At 42.0% G+C, this 17,812-nt stretch overlaps 1 protein-coding gene across 3 annotated transcripts in view; it reads left to right on the top strand.

Annotated features, from left to right (window-relative positions):
* The window catches only part of DHX40 (DEAH-box helicase 40), a 48,775-nt gene extending 39,315 nt beyond the window's left edge, over positions 1-9,460 (top strand). For all 3 annotated transcript variants that reach the window (XM_070060994.1, XM_070060993.1, XM_008271199.4), the window contains 5 exons: positions 239-347; positions 3,702-3,796; positions 6,768-6,837; positions 7,084-7,312; positions 8,193-9,460. In XM_070060994.1, coding sequence (XP_069917095.1) covers positions 239-347; positions 3,702-3,796; positions 6,768-6,837; positions 7,084-7,312; positions 8,193-8,332 — 643 coding nt within the window. In that variant the 3' untranslated portion in view covers positions 8,333-9,460. The remainder of the gene's footprint in view (positions 1-238; positions 348-3,701; positions 3,797-6,767; positions 6,838-7,083; positions 7,313-8,192) is intronic.
* The last annotated feature ends 8,352 nt before the right edge of the window (positions 9,461-17,812 follow it).

Genomic DNA, 17,812 nt, shown 5'->3' on the forward strand with positions numbered 1-17,812 from the left:
ATATTTAAATATGTGTTTACAAAGAAATCCATTTACAAATTATTTTTTCATATAAACAGAGGCCCCTACATTAATTGGTTTTTCAAATTTACTAATATGCTTTTTTGGGGATTGGACAGATCTTATAAGAGAGTTGATATTAGCTAATGGGTTTTTATGTCTGTAGTAGAAATGAGAATGTTAAGCTGTGTTTCACTTCAGAAGACATTTTCAAGATAATAGTTTTTTTGTTTTGCAGTGGAGCCCCAGCTTCGTGGTGCCAGAAGCATTGGATTCATTGGAGGTGCTTATTTTCTGCATTTCGTGTGGAGGCTCAACTTCGGGAACTAATCAGGAAGCTTAAACAGGTGATTGTAATCATGGTTTTTCCCTTCAGTAGCATTTTGGACCTATATATCTCATATTGAATTTTCATTGATGTTCATTTACTTCTTACGCCTCCTTTTACTCTACCACCCTCCCTTTCTACTTTATTCTACTGATAACCATCTCTCAGATAATAGTAATAATAAAGGAATTTTGTTTTTAAAGATTCATCTGTTTATTTGAAAGTCAGAGTTAAAGCCCCACAGCAGCCAGGGCTGGGCCAAGCCAAAGCCAGGAGCCAGGAGCTTCATCCAAGTCTCTTACATGGGTTCCAGGGGCCCACGAACTTGGGCCATCTTCTGATGTTTTTCCCAGGCCTTTAGCAGGGAGCTAGACTGGAAGTAGAGCAGCTGGGACACAAACTGGCGCCCATATGGGATGCTGGCATTGCAGATGACAGCTTTACCCTCTTTGCCACCATGCCAGCCCCAGTAATAAAGGAATTTCATCTTCAGAAATGAAGATTCTTAAAATAGCTTTATTTGGGGTGGCATTATGGGCAGTGAGTTATCACCTGAGGTGCCCACGTCCCCTATTAAAGTGCCAGTTTGAATCCTGCCTACCCTGCTTCTGATCCATCTCCCAGCTAATGCATCCTGGGAAGCAGCAGATCATGACTGAAGTTCTTGGACCCTTGCCACCCACGTAGGAGAGCAGGATAGAGTTCTGTGCTCCTGGGTTTGGCCTGGCCCAGTCCTAGCTGTTGGGGAGTGAACCAATGGATGGAAGGTCTTTCTGTTTCTCAATTACTCTCTTGGTTGCTCTTCCTTCTCTTCAAGTAGTAAACATTAAAAACAAACAAACAAACAAAAAACCCTTAGCTAAAGTTGACATTCAGTAAGCTGCAAATATTTAAATTGTACAGTCTGATTTTGACATCTGTGTAAACCCATGAATGATTACCACAATCAAGATAATGTGAACATATCCATCACCTTCCATCCCCTTGTGTTTCTTTTTAAAGATTTATTTATTTATTTGAAAGAGTTACACAGAGAGAGAAGGAGAGGCAGAGGGAGAGAGAGAGGTCTTCCATCCTTTGGTTCACTCCTTAATTGGCTGGAGCTGCGTGGATCTGAAGCCAGGAGCCAGGAACTTCTTCTGGTGCAGGGGTGCAGGGGTCCAAGGACTTGGGCCATTTTCTACTGCTTTCCCAGGCCATAGCCGAGAGCTGGATCAGAAGTGGAGCAGCTAGGACTCGAACCAGCGCCTATATGGGAAGCTGGCTCTGCAGGTGGCAGCTTTACCTGCCAGCCCCTTCCACCCCCTTTTGTAATCCATCCATCTCCTTTCCCAGGCCCTCTGCCCTTACCCAGGCAACCACTGATATGCCTTCTGTCCCTATACATAAGTTTGCATTCCCTAGGATTTTATATACTTGGAATCATACAATATGTATTTGGAGTGGGGGAGCGTCTGACTTCTTTTACTCAGCATAATTGCAATTAGCATTTCTATTTATATATATATATATATTTTTTTTTTTTTTTTTTTTTTTTTTGACAGGCAGAGTGGATAGTGTGAGAGAGAGAGACAGAGAGAAAGGTCTTCCTTTTGCCGTTGGTTCACCCTCCAATGGCCGCTGCTGCTGGCACATTGCACTGATCCGAAGCCAGGAGCCAGGTGCTTCTCCTGGTCTCCCATGCAGGTGCAGGGCCCAAGCACTTGGGCCATCCTCCACTGCACTCCCAGGCCATAGCAGAGAGCTGGCCTGGAAGAGGGGCAACCAGGACAGAATCCGGCGCCCCGACTGGGACTAAAACCCGGTGTGCCAGCGCTGCCAGGCGGAGGATTAGCCTATTGAGCCACGGCGCCAGCCTCTATTTATATTAACTGATTTTTCTTATTGTAAAATATTCATGGCACAAAGTGTACCATTTTTTCAGTACATAGGTCAGCAGCTTTAAGTGTATTTATACTGTTCTACAACCCTTACTGCTATCCATTTCTAGAAAATTTTCAGCATCCCATACTGAACCTCTCTATTAAACAAAAATTCCCCACTACCTTCTTTCCCTACTTTGTATGTTTGTCTTTGATTCTTTTTCTCTCTGTTTCATTTTGAATGTTACCTGTTTTGTCTTCCAGCATAGTAATCTTTTCCTCTGCAGGGTCTGATTTGACTTTAATCTCATCAAGTACATTTTTCATCTCAGATGTTATTGTTTTCATCTCTAGATGTTAGATAAAAGTGTTAAAATTTTTTCTTTTAAGTTTTCCATGTTTTTTCTGAACTTTTTGAACAAATGCAATCCAGTTGTAATGTACACAGAATATAAATACATTTAACATGCACTGTTTCTGAGTTGAATTTTATGTCCTCATCATGGGTTGTATTTTCCTGTTTATTGGCATGCTTGATAATTTTTTAATGGATTCCAAAAAACCATGTAGCCAATGAAGTATTCCAGTCTGGCTTATAGAAGCAAGCACCCTTCCTAGCCCTTTGTGTTGAATGCCAAGTACTGTTACCTCTTAACCTTTGGGGAGGTTACTTCCTGGGCTAGTGGCCCCTCACACTCATATGCTAATCAGTACCCATCTGCACATTTGAAGGGGACCTTGTGCACATCTCCAGAGTCTTCCCTGCAGTTCCCTTCCTTCCTAACTTTTTATCTCAGGAAGTTTGCTCTATTCCATTTGGGTTTCACTTGCTGCTGCTTTTCTCTGGAATCTCTCTCAAAGCTGTAAACTGGGCAAGTTGTTAAGTTTACTTCATTTATTTTCTTTCTCTAATGGGTCACTGTTCTTTGTTGCCTGATAACACTATTTTAGAAATCATTATTTTGCATATTTGCATTATTTTATATATTTGGTCCATATTTTGGTTGTGTTAGGTCATAGAGTAAATCTGATCTCTCTTCCTTCATATTGGCAAGCAAAGTGTAGAAATTTTCATTTTTTTAAAGATTTATTTTATTTATTTGAAAGGCAGAGTTGGAGAAAGAGGGGGGGAGAGAGAGAGAGAGAGAGAGAGAAGGGAAGAGAAGAGAGAGGTCTTCCATATTTTGGTTAATTCTCCAAATGGCCACAATGACCAGGGCTGGGCCAGGCCAAAGCCAGGAGCCAGGCACTTTTTCCGGGTCTCCCATGTGGGTGCAAGGGTCCAAGCACTTGGGCCATCCTTCCTTGCTTTCCCAGGCTCATTAGCAGGGAGCTGCATCGGAAGTGGAGCAGCCAGGACTTGAGTCAGCGCCCATATGGGATGTTGGTGCTGCAGGTAGGAGCTTAAACCATCATACCATAGCCCTGGCCATAAAATTTTAGTTTTTCAAAATGAGATTACTATAAATTGTTTTTTGAGGCTTACCACTGTACATACATTCTTTCTACAGCAAAGTGATTTCCCAAGAGAGACCTTTGAAGGCCCTAAACATGAAGTGCTACGAAGATGTCTTTGTGCAGGCTATTTCAAAAATGTAGCTCGAAGGTAAGCAGCATGAGCTAGAGAGATAAATCAAGAAGTATGACTGTGTCTGATTATAGTATTGAACCATTTAATGTTAGTATTAAAGACTGAAGGTTTGATTTAAGCTCTGTACTGATGATGGAATCAGAGGAACTGCAGTGGCCAGGAATAGGGTGTTGCACCTCAAGCAGGGCAGGAGGGAATGTATGTGGGGCAGCTCTCTAGCACTGGTTATCATCACTTGAGGCACCTGACAAAGGTTTTCTTGAAAAACTGTTGCCTTTTCTGGAGTGTGAAAGCCAAACAGGTTGAAATAGCACTCTCAGAAAGCTTATCTTGGCTTAGAGCATCAGAGTTCAGACAGGGTGGGGAGGGATTGTTTTCTGTGGGGTGTCAGAGTCTAAGAAGGGCATTTCTGGAAAGGGGTAACAGTGGTGGTGATGGGAAATGCCCAGGAAGTGATCACATAACTAAGGAGATTAAGGATAACAGTGAGCAGAATTAGAGATATTGAAAGGCAGAAAATAAGAGTGACCTCTGTTTGGTTAGAATTTCAGAGTTTCATCATGATGGTGTATTGGGTTGGTATCTTACTCTCAAATGGTTCCAGTAAAAACATTTTTTGTACTAGTCACTTTTCAGAATCTAAAAAATACAATATATTTTTGTTATCTGATATGTGCTAAACACTGGGCATGTACTGAAGATTGAAAGGTAGAGATGTGAGTTCTGACCTTATTTTTGATATAAGTCTAGTAAAGGATACAAGTAAATAGTGCAATCAGATCTGAGCTATAAAAAGAACATACATGCATACCTGAGGTCTTCAAAAAGTTCACGAAAAACATATTATGAAAAAACTTGGATTTCAAGATTGTACTAAAGCCTACATATATCAAGTATTATAGGAAATCAATTGAGGTAACAATTGAATAGACTTTTTTTTTTAAGATTTATTTATTAATTTGAAAGAGTTAGAGAGAAAGTGAGACAGAGAGAGAGAATCCTTATTTGCTGGTTCACTTCTCAGGTGGCTGCAGCAGCCAGAGCTGGGCCAGGCTGAAGCCAGGAGCCAGGAGCTTCATCTGAGCCTCCCACTTAGGTGGCAAAGGCCCGAGAATGTGAGCCATCCTCTGCTGCTTTTCCTAGGCCATGAAGAGGGATCTGGATTAGAAGTGGAACAGCTGGGACGTGAACCAGCACTCATATGGGATGTCAGCATCACAGGCAGTGGCTGTATCCACCATGCCACAATGCTGACCCCTAGGCTTACTGTTTTGACAAGTGTTTGGAATGACATTACATAGAGAGGTATAAAAGATAAAAATTTGAAGTCAGGGACATGAATTAGAAAATAGATGAAAATTTCTAATTGTTAGATTTTAGAATAGTGGAAAATCATTCATCCCTTTAAAAAGTGATATAGCATAATATAATAAAAAGAAGACTGTAGTTAAACCAGAGGACCTGGGGCCAGCACTGTGGCGCAGCAGGTTAAAGCCCCTGACCTGAAGTGCCGGCATCCCATATGGGCGCTGGTTCTAGTCCCGGCTGCTCCACTTCCAGCTTTCTGCTGTGGCTTGGGAAAGCAGTAGAAGATGGCCCAAGTCCTTGTGCCCTTGCACCCATGTGGGAGAATCCGGAAGAAGCTCCTGGCTCCTGGCTTCGGATCGGCGCAGCTCTGGCTGTGGTGGCCATCTGGGGAGTGAACTATCGGATGGAAGACCTCTCTCTCTGTCTCTGTCTCTCTCTCTCTCTCTCTCTGCCTCTCCTCTTCCTGTGCAACTCTTACTTTCAAATAAATAAATCTTTAAAAAAAAAAAAAAAACAGAGGACCTATGTTTAGGGCTTGGTTTCACCAAGTGTCAGCTCTTTGATCTTGAGAAGGCTAGCTGTCTAAGTCTCAATTTTTTTTTTTTAGGATTTTATTTATTTATTTGAGAGGCAGAGTTATAGAGAGAGAGAGACAGAGAGAAAAGTCTTTTTTTTTTTAAGTTTTCTTTCCTTTTTTTTTTTTTTTTTTTTTTAATTTTATTTTTAGAGAGAGAGAGAGAAAGGTCTCTCCGTTTGTTCACTCCCCAAATGGCCGCCACGGCCAGGGCTGTGCCGATCTGAAGCCAGGAGCCAGGTGCTTCCTCCTGGTCTCCCATGCGGGTGCAGGGCCCAAGCACCTGGGCCATCCTCCACTGCACTCCTGAGCCACAGGAGAGAGCTGGCCTGGAAGAGGAACAACCAGGATTAGAACCTGGCGTCCAAATGGGATGCCCGCACCACAGGCGGAGGATTAACCAAGTGAGCCATGGTGCTGGCCCTAGAGAAAAATCTTCTATCTGCTGGTTCACTCCCCAGATGGCCACATGGAGCTAGGCTGATCCAAAGCCAGGAACTAAGAGCTTCTTCCAGGTCTCCCATGTGGTTGCAGGGGCCCAAGCACTTGGGCCATCTTCCACTGCTTTCTCAGGCCATAGCAGAGAACTGGACTGGAAGTGGAGCAGCTGGGACTAGAACCAGCGCCTGTATGGGACACCGGCGCTTCAGGCATCTGAGTTTATGTCTCCGACGCTCCTCTTCCAATCCAGCTCTCTGCTTATGGTGCCCATATGGGATGCTGGCGCCACAGGTAGAGGCTTAGCTTACTATAAGGCCATAGCACTGACCCTATTAAGTCTCGATTTTAACCTTTTAGTGAAAGTGCCTGCCTCTCAAAAGTTAGTTTTTTGTTTTGTTTTATTTTTAAGGCTTTGCTGTGAAAGCATTTTGGAAACTCTAAAGCTCAAACATAGTATTGTTACTACTTATTAACCAGAAATGCTTATACTTAACTGAAATAACTATTTAACTTCTAAGAACTGGTAGAAATGTTATAGTGATATAAATTTAAATCTCTGCTTTATATTGTTCTTTGTAATGGAACGTATTTCATTACTGGACTTAGTGCTTTGCTTACTTGTCTTATTGTTCTGGTTTTTATCATTTGGTTTTCTGTTTATAGATCTATTGGGAGAACATTTTGCACAATGGATGGGCGTGGAAGCCCAGTTCACATTCATCCTTCCTCAGCAGTAAGTATTTTTAATAAAGGGAAGACATGTGTAGAGGTGTTAGAATAAATAATGGAAGTCTTACACTTTTTGCTTTGAGGTTAAACCCACATATCTTTATATGACATAGTGCTTAAGAATATTAGTTGTCCATACCTCCTGTTTAAAGAAGATAGGAGTCAATTCTGAAGGGTTTTGTGTGGTTGGTCTAATGTGGAGTAGGGCAGATTATTGAGTTACCCTCTTTAAATGAATTTATTTGTATAGCTTCATGAACAGGAAACCAAACTTGAATGGATTATTTTTCATGAGGTATTAGTTACCACCAAAGTCTACGCAAGAATTGTATGTCCAATCCGTTATGAGTGGGTGAGAGACTTGTTACCCAAGTTGCATGAACTTAATGCTCATGATTTGAGTAGTGTGGCACGGCGTGAAGTGAGAGAAGATGCAAGAAGAAGATGGACAAATAAGGAAAATGTAAAGCAGCTTAAGGGTGAGTGAATCATTGTTCTGCTCTTAACTTCCATATCATGTTGTTTCCTGCTAGTGTTTACTGTTTTTATTTTGTTCATATTTTTTGTGAACTATTATCATTTTTTCTGAGAAATAGCCTTTTTCCATGAAGTGTTAGATCCTGATGTGGGGGGGTATAATAGTGGTCTTATTGAACTAGAACAGAAAGCTTATCAGTTCACATACACAAAAAGCTCTTTAGTAAACCATTTTGAGGCTGAGTGATGGAGCATATTATATTAATTTTATTTAACATTATTGGGAAAGGGGATGGTGAAGAAATTTGGGCCCAGAATCACAGAAGAGTCTTTAAAAGTGGTAACCATTAGGTGTTTTGTTGCAGGATTGTAACACTTTCCTACATGCTTGAATTAGGTTCAGTTTTTTCTAACCTACTGACTTTTACCCACTTAATGTTTTTATCATAAACTGTATCATTTTTAATTAATTTATTTATTTGAAAGGCAGAGTTACAGAGAAAGAGAAAGGGAGAGATGGAGAAAGCTTCCATCCTCTGGTTCACTCCCCAAATGGCCACAATGGCCAGAGCTGGGCCAGTGCAAAGCCAGAAGCCAGGAGCTTCTTCCAGGTCTCCCATGTGGATGCAGGGGCCCAAGGACTTGGGCCATCTTCCATTGATTTTCCCAGGTGCATTAGGGAGCTGGATCCTGCGCCACAGGCTGCGGCTTTACCCACTACACCATAGTGCTAGCCTTATATCATTTCTTTTGACAGGACAGTTTAATTGATTCTTAATTATTTTTCATTAACATGAAAAAGTCAGGCATCTCTTTCTGTGAACACTTCTAGTACTACATCTCAAAACTAAAGTTTTATTGGATTATTTGTAACATTTTCAGATGGAATATCAAAAGAGGTCCTAAAGAAAATGCAAAGAAGAAATGACGACAAATCCATATCAGACGCACGGGCTCGTTTCCTTGAGAGAAAGCAGCAGAGGACCCAAGACCATAGTGACACACTGAAGGAAACAGGATAAGCAGTTTCCAATTCAGGAAGTAGGAAAAGCAGCCAGGAAATGTGCTTCTACTTTGCCAATTATTTCAGACAGCACTACGAAGAGGAAGTGGTCAGCAGATGTTAGTAGCCAGCAAGCTAAAAGCAAATCAAAGCTCATCAATACCAACAAATGGAATTTTCATAGAAAATACTGAGTTGCCATAGCCACAGGCAATTATACATGAAACCAATGAAAGACAATACATGTAATATTTTCTTCACTCTTGCTGGCCTTAACTGGTATCAGACGCTGTCATTGAGATATTTTCAAAGAACACTGAATTGTATTTAATCGGCGTGTATTCCATTTGCATTGAAGCATTAAAATTATTTTCCTTAAATCTCTTTAAGGCCTTCCTGTTGCTATTAGAATAGTGTTATATCAGGTATGTGACCATTTCCTCCAGAAGGCTGAACATAAGAGGTTTTTACTCAGCAATACTTAGATGTCTAACCATTTAATTGCTACAGAGCTTTATAGATATTTAGAGAAATGACTTAATTGATTAGTAAATAAAATTGCCTATGGCAGGATTCTTTCCTGAATATTAATCCTTAAATTGATTTTTCTGGGATTATACAAATTCTGTTTTATATAAAAATATATTGTTTAAAACAGTAGCTATAGCCATTAACCAAAGGACAGATGATATATATATATATAAAAGTTCTTTTTTAGCTGTACCTACATACTGTATCAGCACCATGTATGTAGGATATGACAGTACTTTCAAACAGCCCCTCCACCTGGCCTACTTTCTCGCCTCCAGCTGCTTGGGTAGGACCATTTAAACATCTGTTAATGCCAATCTCAAGATGGGATTTTAAAAGCAGCCAACACTGCTTGAGCAGTATTTCAAATTTGAATCTTGAGGCTAGTTAGTATCATACTCAGGCCATACTCAGCACTTGCCTACTCTTGTTTACTGCCTTGTATTCTAGTTATTTGTGTATTTGTCTGTCTCCCTCATTAGATTATACGCTCCTTGTGGGCAGGGACTATGTCTTTTTCATCTTTGTATCTTTCATGGCACCTAGCATAGTGCTTTGCACATAGTATTCACTCAATGTTTGTTAAATAAAGCTATTAGTGTCATTAAAACTCAAACCACAGTATAATGTGTGTTTTAGATATTTTGTGTAAAAATTAAAAGAGCCTAAATTTTGTGTAGGAAACTAACTTTTCCAGTTAATTCCTTTGGCATCTAAGCAGTTTTATGTTTAAAACTAGAAACTTGAAGCCTTGAGTGAAAAGTCACATGCAGACCCCAATCCATGTGCTTGTCGTTGAAGGTGATCCATGTTCCTCAGGACCTTTCCAACACTGTTAATTTCTACATTTTTATCTTTAGTACTCTAAATGCTGTTAGAGCATATTAATCATTTAGCCCTGTCAGTTTCTCTTCTTTTCTCTTCTCTTAGATGTAGTGGTGGAGGTATGTGGATTTTTGAACTGAAGAAAGCTCTTCTGATTCAGTAAATATTAAGCACACATTCTATATCTACAGTATATACTTAGATATCATCAATTGTCCAATGTCTTTTATAGAATTTTTCTTTCTTCAGTTTGGGATCCAGTCAAGGATCATATATTGTATTTAATCTGGAAAAGGTCCTCAGCCTTTCACAGCTCTTAACATTTTAAAAAATAATGAGCTATTTTAGAATGTCCTCAATTTCGTCTCACGTTTCTTCACAATTACTCATTGTTTTAGAAAGTATTTATTTGAAGGGCAGAGTTACAAAGAGAGGGAGAGACATCTTCCATCTGTTGGTTCACTCCCCAAATGGCTGCAATGACTGGGACTGAGCCAGGATGAAACTGAGAGCCTGGAAGTCTGAGTCTGCCACATGTGTCATAGGGGTCCAGGCACTTGAGCCATCTTTCATTGTTTTGCCAGGTGAATCAGCAGAGAACTGGATTGGGAGTGGAGTGGGAAATCCAGCATCCCAGGTGGTAGCTTACTCTGTGCCACGAGGCTGGTCCAGGATTATGCATTTTTGACTGAAATACTCCACAAGTGAATATAGTGTATTTCCTAAGCCAGCACATCTTTTTTTTTTTTTTTTTTTTTTTGGACAGGCAGAGTTAGAGAAAGGTCTTCCTCTTCTGTTGGTTCACCCCCCAAATGGCCACTATGGCCGGTGGGCTGCGCCAATCAGGAGCCGGATGCTTCTCCTGGTCTCCCATGCGGGTGCAGGGCCCAAGGACTTGGGCCATCCTCCACTGCCTTCCCGGGCTACAGCAGAGAGCTGGACTGGAAGAGGAGCAACTGGGACAGAATCTGGTGCCCCAACCGGGACTAGAACCCCCGGGTGCCGGTGCCGCAGGCGGGGGATTAGCCAAGTAAGCTGCGGGACCAGCCAAGCTCCGTGGTATTTGCCCCTTAATTGGTGATAACTAATTTTGATTACTTAAAGTGGTTTTTTTTTTTTTTTTTGATTGGTTTATTTATTTGAAAGGCAGAGGCAGAGAAGGAGAGAGAGGTCTTCCATCTGCTGGTTCACTACCCAAATGGCTGAAACAGATGGAGCTAGGACAGTCTGAAGCCAGGATCCAGGAGCTTCTTCTGGATCTCACATACCAGGGCAGGGGTCCAAGACCTTACGCCATCTTCTGCTGCTTTCCTAGGGCATAACAAAGAATGGGATTGGAAATGGAGCAGCCAGGACTCCAACCAGCACCCATTGGGATGCCAGCACTGCAGGCAGCGGTTTTACCTGCTTTACCACATTTCTGGCCCCCCTTTTTTCTTTTTACTAATTTCTTTAACCTAGTTACTCTTAAAATTCTTAAGCAGTTTGGAAGGGAGATGCTTTTTATGTATTATATCCTGTTTATCATAAAATATCACCTTCTAGATTTATCACTTTTTTTAAAAAAGATTTTATTTATTTGAGAGAGAGAGAAAGGTCTTCCATCCACTGGTTCACTCCCCAGATGGCTGCAACGGAGCTGGGCTGATCCGAAGCCAGGAGCCAGGCGCTTCTTCCCTGTCTCCCACATGAGTGCAGGGGTCCAAGGACTTGTGCTGTCTTCCACTGCTTTCTCTGGTGAATCAGCAGGAAGCTGGATCACAGCAGCTGGGACACAAACCAGTGTCCATATGGGATGCTGGGGTTGCAAGCAGAGACTTAACCTATGCCACAGCGCCAGCCCCCATCACTTGATTCTTGAATCAGTTTTATTACAGTGATTGTAAATGATTTTTCCCCTAATCTTTTCTATAGTTATTTGTTGGTATTACATTGTAAGGAAGAACACTGAAGGATGAATTTCTGATAAGGAAATGGGTGCTAGGAACAGCTTGGATCAAGACAATTAGAAGGCCTACAGAGTGTATGAGAGGGGTGGCAAACAGTCCAGCTTACTTGGTGCACACTCCTATATTAGAAGAATAGGTGAAAATGTTGGTTGAGATGATTATGGAAAGCATTGAAAGCCAACCTATGGGGCTGGCGCTGTGGTGCAGTAGGTTAATCCTCCGCCTGCGGCCCTGGCATCCCTTATGAGTGCTGGTTCTAGTCCCGGCTGCACCTCTTCCAATCCAGCTCTCTGCTGTGGCCTGGGAGGGCAGTAGAAGATGGCCCAAGTGCTTGGGCCCCTGAGCCCACTTGAGAGGCCTGGAGGAAGCTCCTTGCTCCAGCCATTTGTGGCCATTTGTGGAGTGAACCAACAGAAGGAAGACTTTTCTTTCTGTCTCTCCCTCTGTCTGCAACTCTACCTCTCAAATAAATAAATCTTTAAAAAAAAAAAAGCCAACCTATGGAATTTGGGACTGTGGGATTTATGAGTTTGTTAGAGGGGAATGACATCACTGCACCTGGGATGATTGTGTCAATGGTGTTGATAAGAAGAATTTCCATTTCATAGTGACCCCAGGTACTCCCATTAGGGATGTAGGCATCCTCAGCAGCAGTTCAACCCGCTGTGCCCCAGTGTCCCTCCCAAGAAGGATTTTTATTGGGGGGGTGGAGGGTTTTGTAATGTCCAGTCTGTCTTGGGTTATACGTGAAGTAGGTCAAAATTAGAAGAATCTGAGTGCCATTCATTCTTGCACACAGAAGAATCTGAGAGTCAGCTTGGGCTTTGGGCTAGGGTTTTCCTTTTATAGTGTGCTGCCAGTGTGTGTGGCCATTGTGTGCCAGTCTGCTACCCTATTTAGTTTTGTTTTTTTTTTTAAGGTTTATTTATTTATTTCAAAGAGTTACACAGAAAGAGAAGGAGAGGCAGAGAGAAAGAGAGGTCTTCTATCTGCTGGTTCACTCCCCAGTTGACTGCAATGGCTGGAGCTGTGCTGAACCAAAGCCAGGAGCTTCCTCTGGGTCTCCCACACAGATGCAGAGGCCCCAGACTTGGGTCATCCTCTACTCTTTCCCAAGCCATAGCAAGAGCTGGATTGGAAGTGCAGCAGCTGGGACTAGAACCGGCTGGGATGCTGGCACTGCAGGCAGCAGCTTTACCCACTATGCCACAGCACTGGCCCCAGTTCCCTTTAAATAAGAATTTTTAAGCCTTCCTCAGTAATGAAGAAGAGTATAAATTTTATTTCCACATTTGATCTAGAGGCTCAAATAACTAGTAACTAAAATACAGAGAATTAAAAACTGTCTCTATCAGATTTAGTTTTTATTTTTACCATGTGGAAAGCTTTATATTTGAGTGGTCAGGTGACCAATCTAAAGAAACTTTTAATGACTCAGTACTCACAGGGCTGGCTCAGAAAATAAAAAATGTAATAAATGTGAGGTAGGCACACTGAGTGCTACATATTTTTCATCACTGGAATGTATGGAATGAGTAGTAGTTGTATGGTTACATACTGCATGTTAAACTCAGTAATTTGGAATATGAGCAACCAGGAGAAGGGAATAATCAGGTTTTGGGTTTATTTTATGTACTTTTTTTTTTTTTTCCGGACAGGCAGAGTTAGACAGTGAGATAGAGAGAAAGGTCTTCCTTTTATTGGTTCACCCCCCAAATGGCTGCTACTGCCGGTGTGCCGCGTCGATCTGAAGCCAGGAGCCAGGTGCTTCCTCCTGGTCTCCCATGGGGTGCAGGGCCCAAGCACTTGGGCCATCCTCCACTGCTTTCCCGGGCCACAGCAGAGAGCTGGACTGGAAAAGGAGCAACCAGGGCAGAATCTGGCACCCCAAGCGGGACTAGAACCTGGGGTGCCGGTGCCGCAGGCGGAGGATTAGCCAAGTGAGCCACAGCGCCGGCCTATTTTATGTAATCTATTTTTATCAGTCATGACAGTATGAAGTAAGGCTGTTTGTTTATTTAATTGGAAGGATCTTCCAACCCATTGGTTCACTCTTCAATAGCTGAGGCTCGACCAGGCCAAAATCAGAAGACCAGAATTCAATCTGGTTTTCCTACATGGGTGGCAGGGACCCAAGTACTTGCACCATCACTCCTGCCTTCCCAGGGTAGGTACACATTAGTAAGGAATTGGGAGCAGAGCCAGGTCTCCAATCCAGGCATTCCAGAATGTAATGTGGGCGTCTCAACTGACATACGAACCACTCTGCCATCACCCATCCTCAATTAAGACTTTTTTAAAAGATTTTTTATTTGAAAGGCAGAGTTAGAGAGAGAGAGGGAGAAAGAAAAGAGAGGTCTTCCATCTGGTAGTTTCACTCCCTAAATGGACACAACCGCCAGGGCTGGGTCAGCCTGAAGCCAAGAGCTTCTTCCAGGTCTCCCACGTGGATTCAGGGGCCCAAGCACTTGGGCAATCAATCCTCTGCTGCTTTCCCAAGCACATTAGCAAGGAGCTGGATAGGAAGTGGAGCAGCTGGGACTCAAATTGTTGCCCATGTGGGATGCTGGCATTGCAGGCAGCAAGTTAACCCGCCACGCCACAATGCTGATCCTCAGTAGAGTATTTTTAAAATAATTTCTAGTGTGTCTTAGATTTGTTACATACTTGGATTAAACTACATCTGTAGTACTGTGTAAAACTGTCCACTGTGATGAACCTGAACTTTTAAGATTCACAGTAGCTTTCCTCATCTTCCCCTCCAGTCCTCTATTAAAGAATTTCTGATTTGAGTATTTAGTTTTACATTGTAGATACTGAAAAATGTTTACTGAAGGAATAAATTTGGTTCCTTGAAACTTTATTATTAACTAAAACTTGACCAAATCTCGATCCTTAACTATTCTGACAGTTTGCTACCATTCATAAGACTGCAAATGTGCATTGGTACTGACAGAAGTATCCCTAGACAGGAGTGGGAAACGTCTGGCCAGCCTGCTGTACAAGGCTGGGGGAAATCATGTGGTCTGGCCCTGCCAAGGCAACTGCAGTTAGGACTCAAAATTCAATACACCTATAGCAGGCTAATTTTAAAGTTGATAATTTTATATGGCCTTTGGCAGATAAAAGGTTTTCTACTACTGTAGCTTAGAGTGGGATAACACTTTAAAATTGCTGAGGGAATATGTTTGTGGGTCATGCTTTGATATGTACCAGAGACAGTAATCTAGTAGGTGAAAATAATTCTGCATATTAAAAAAGAATCCAGTCCATAACATTCATTCTTAACACCATTATTGCTTCTTCACTCTATCCTCCCAAGCTTATGACTTTAGCATTTGGTCATGGAAGATTGGGCATCTGACTCGCTATTGATAAATAGGGTTAAAATTATCCTGGATTTTTCTGTGCAAAATGCTCTGTGAATCACTATATTTATGCCAGCTTTCCTGAATTAGCTTTTTAAGGTAAGGTGGTCATGGCCCGCTTCCTTTGCTGAGATCTGAATTATCCTGTAGAAAACCTGGGAGGGGCCTATGTAATATTCCAGGTTGAAATCTAGCTGGACAGGGTTAGTCTTGGCTTTTTACTTGGATGAAGCTCAGTGCTTACACCCAGAAAAGACTTATCATACATCTTACTGTCATCCATATTTATTATAAATTGTATCTATATGAATATAGGCGTTTTAGGAAAAGTTTGAGCAGTGAATGACATTAAGGGGATAAGCTTGGATCCATTTCATACAAAAACATAAGAGCCATTACATTTTTCTTTGTAATGTTTCATTTTTTTCATATTTCAGGGGGAGCTTTGCCTATAATCAGTGCCTTGTACAGAGCTAAAGTACGGTGGACACACTATGTTGACTAATACCAGAGACCCAAGGGATAATCATTTTCTTCCTAGCATTTGATGTGCTGCTGCTCTTTTTCTGGCTGGAAAAGACAGAGACAGTCTAAACCTGCTGGGATTCCTATCAGTGGCCCTAGGGGGCTAAGATGTTTCAAAGCTGTTATTTAAATGGTAAAACCAGTTAACTAATTTGGGTAATGCTAAAGTATATCTCCCCTGGTTTCATTTAAATCTGAGTTGTAAATACTTGGTACAGTGGATTAGAGTTCTGCTTTAAAATTAATCTCTGAATATCTGAGACATGGTTTTGCTTTGTGACTTTTGCAGTAGAGCTAGTTCAAACTCAAGTTAAAAGGCAGGGCCTTAGTGCCAGGGCTGCTTGAAGATGAACAGCTACAGAGAAATCATACAATGAAAATACAGGTTTCTTGTGCAGTTTTGAGAACCTAGCATTTCTCAAAATAACAGACCAAGCAATGTAGTTTTTGTTAACGCACTTGTTGCAACTCAAGGGAGGGACCTACTGCTGATGAACACGCTGATAAAAACAGCTTCAAACTGAAATGAATTTGACCATTTATTTTACTAACATGGTGACCTTACTAAAACATTTTCTAAATCCAAAAACCAGGATGTTTGTTCATTCATAGTAATTTGGGAAGCGAATTTGTCTTCTGGCTTATCAGGTTATCTGTTCACCCCTCTAACTTAAGGTACTGTCTGAACAATGCCATTCAGTTGCTCAGGGAACTGTTAGTGCATCAGACTTCGGGGTTTCTAAACCAGGGCTTTGTCAGCCTTTCTCCTGTCTCTATACTGCTGTAAAGAACAGAAAATAAATCTGCTTGTTATCCCACCAAATTACTGATGTTTAAAAGGCATTTTTAAAAAAAACGGTTATCATTTGGACCTTTTCTTTTGAAAAGAATTAATTTGTTCATTTGAAGTGTGCAGTGTTACAGATTATCTGGAATATCACAATCTGTTTTTCTTCTCCTTAAATGATTTCTTAAAATAATGCATTCATTAGACTTGTGTATGATGACTCAGCATTCACTTTAACAAAACGTAAGTGTACTTTTCAGTAGATATTCCACACCAAATATCTGAGTTACAATCAATTGCTTTTAGGATTCTAAATGTACTTACAATTACATGGTTTGTATGAAAATGCAAGACATTTACTAATAATTAAATATTGGTGGCCCATTCATAATATAGCTCTTGTATCTCAGACTGAGATTGAAAATGTAACCTGATTAAGCATCTGCAGTACTGTAATAAAACAATAACTCCTTTAGAATTTTTTAGAATTTGTCTCTTTCCAAAAAGGGTTTGAAGCAGCTACAATGAGACTGCTATTCAAATGCTGCAGAATCAAGTATCTGGCTTAATACAAGAGGAAAATTTTCAAGCATAGGAAGCCCCTCTTACAACATGGTGGCAAAGGCTTATTCTTTGCAGAACGATTTCTGGCTGCCCTGTTACCTGCCAGATTCTAGCCTCAGCATGGGAGGCAGTATTTTGGGAAAAGCACGAAAGCAACTGAAATGATTAAGCACATTTCTCACTCTAGGCAAAAACTGCTTCACACACAAAAAATTCCGCACCCGATAGGGCTGTGTGTTCCTTAATCGAAAAGGGCACAACAAATAATTATCGTGGACTTGAGTATTTTTCTCAAGGTCTTTCTGAGGGGGGAAAAATCGCATCTCTTTAAAGATGGAAAGCACGGGACTAAACTCTTCTTTATTGTACTGGGGCTGAACTGTTGCAGCTTAGACTTCGGTTGTCAGTCGATAATGAATGCCGCAGATACCTTAAAGCTGTCAGAAGACACGGTGCTCGGGCTTCCAAGCGCTCCTGTCCCCCTCTGCTAACCTGCCAGGCAAGGGCGAGGCGATCGCTCCGAGAGACGCGGCTAACACTTAATCCTCGTCCTCCGGGGAGGACCTTCAGGTTTTACCGACCACTCGGGGCGGAATTAGCTAAATCTTTGAGACGAAGTATTTGCCGTGGCTACAATGTCCTGCTCCAGTTCTGCTCGAACCCTTCAGGGTTATGTATGAGAACGCAAATTCTCTAGCACCACATACACGGAGTAGTAAGCTAGGCCGATCCGAGTCCGCCAAAATGTCCGCAGAAGTGGCGAGAACAGGCGAGCCTGAGGCATCTCACACTCGGCCCTCACTGTCCTTGGGCCTAAGGAACACCTGACGCGAGCGCCGCTTCCAGTCAGGAGTGCGCGCCTCGGGGTCGCCCCCCGTCAGCAGGCAGCGCGCAAGGGCGGCGAGGGCTTCCGACGCGGCCTCTGCGCCCCCTCCCCGGGCGGGGAGCAG

The sequence above is a fragment of the Oryctolagus cuniculus genome, chromosome 17 (assembly GCF_964237555.1).
Source record: "Oryctolagus cuniculus chromosome 17, mOryCun1.1, whole genome shotgun sequence".
Classification (NCBI taxonomy): domain Eukaryota; kingdom Metazoa; phylum Chordata; class Mammalia; order Lagomorpha; family Leporidae; genus Oryctolagus; species Oryctolagus cuniculus.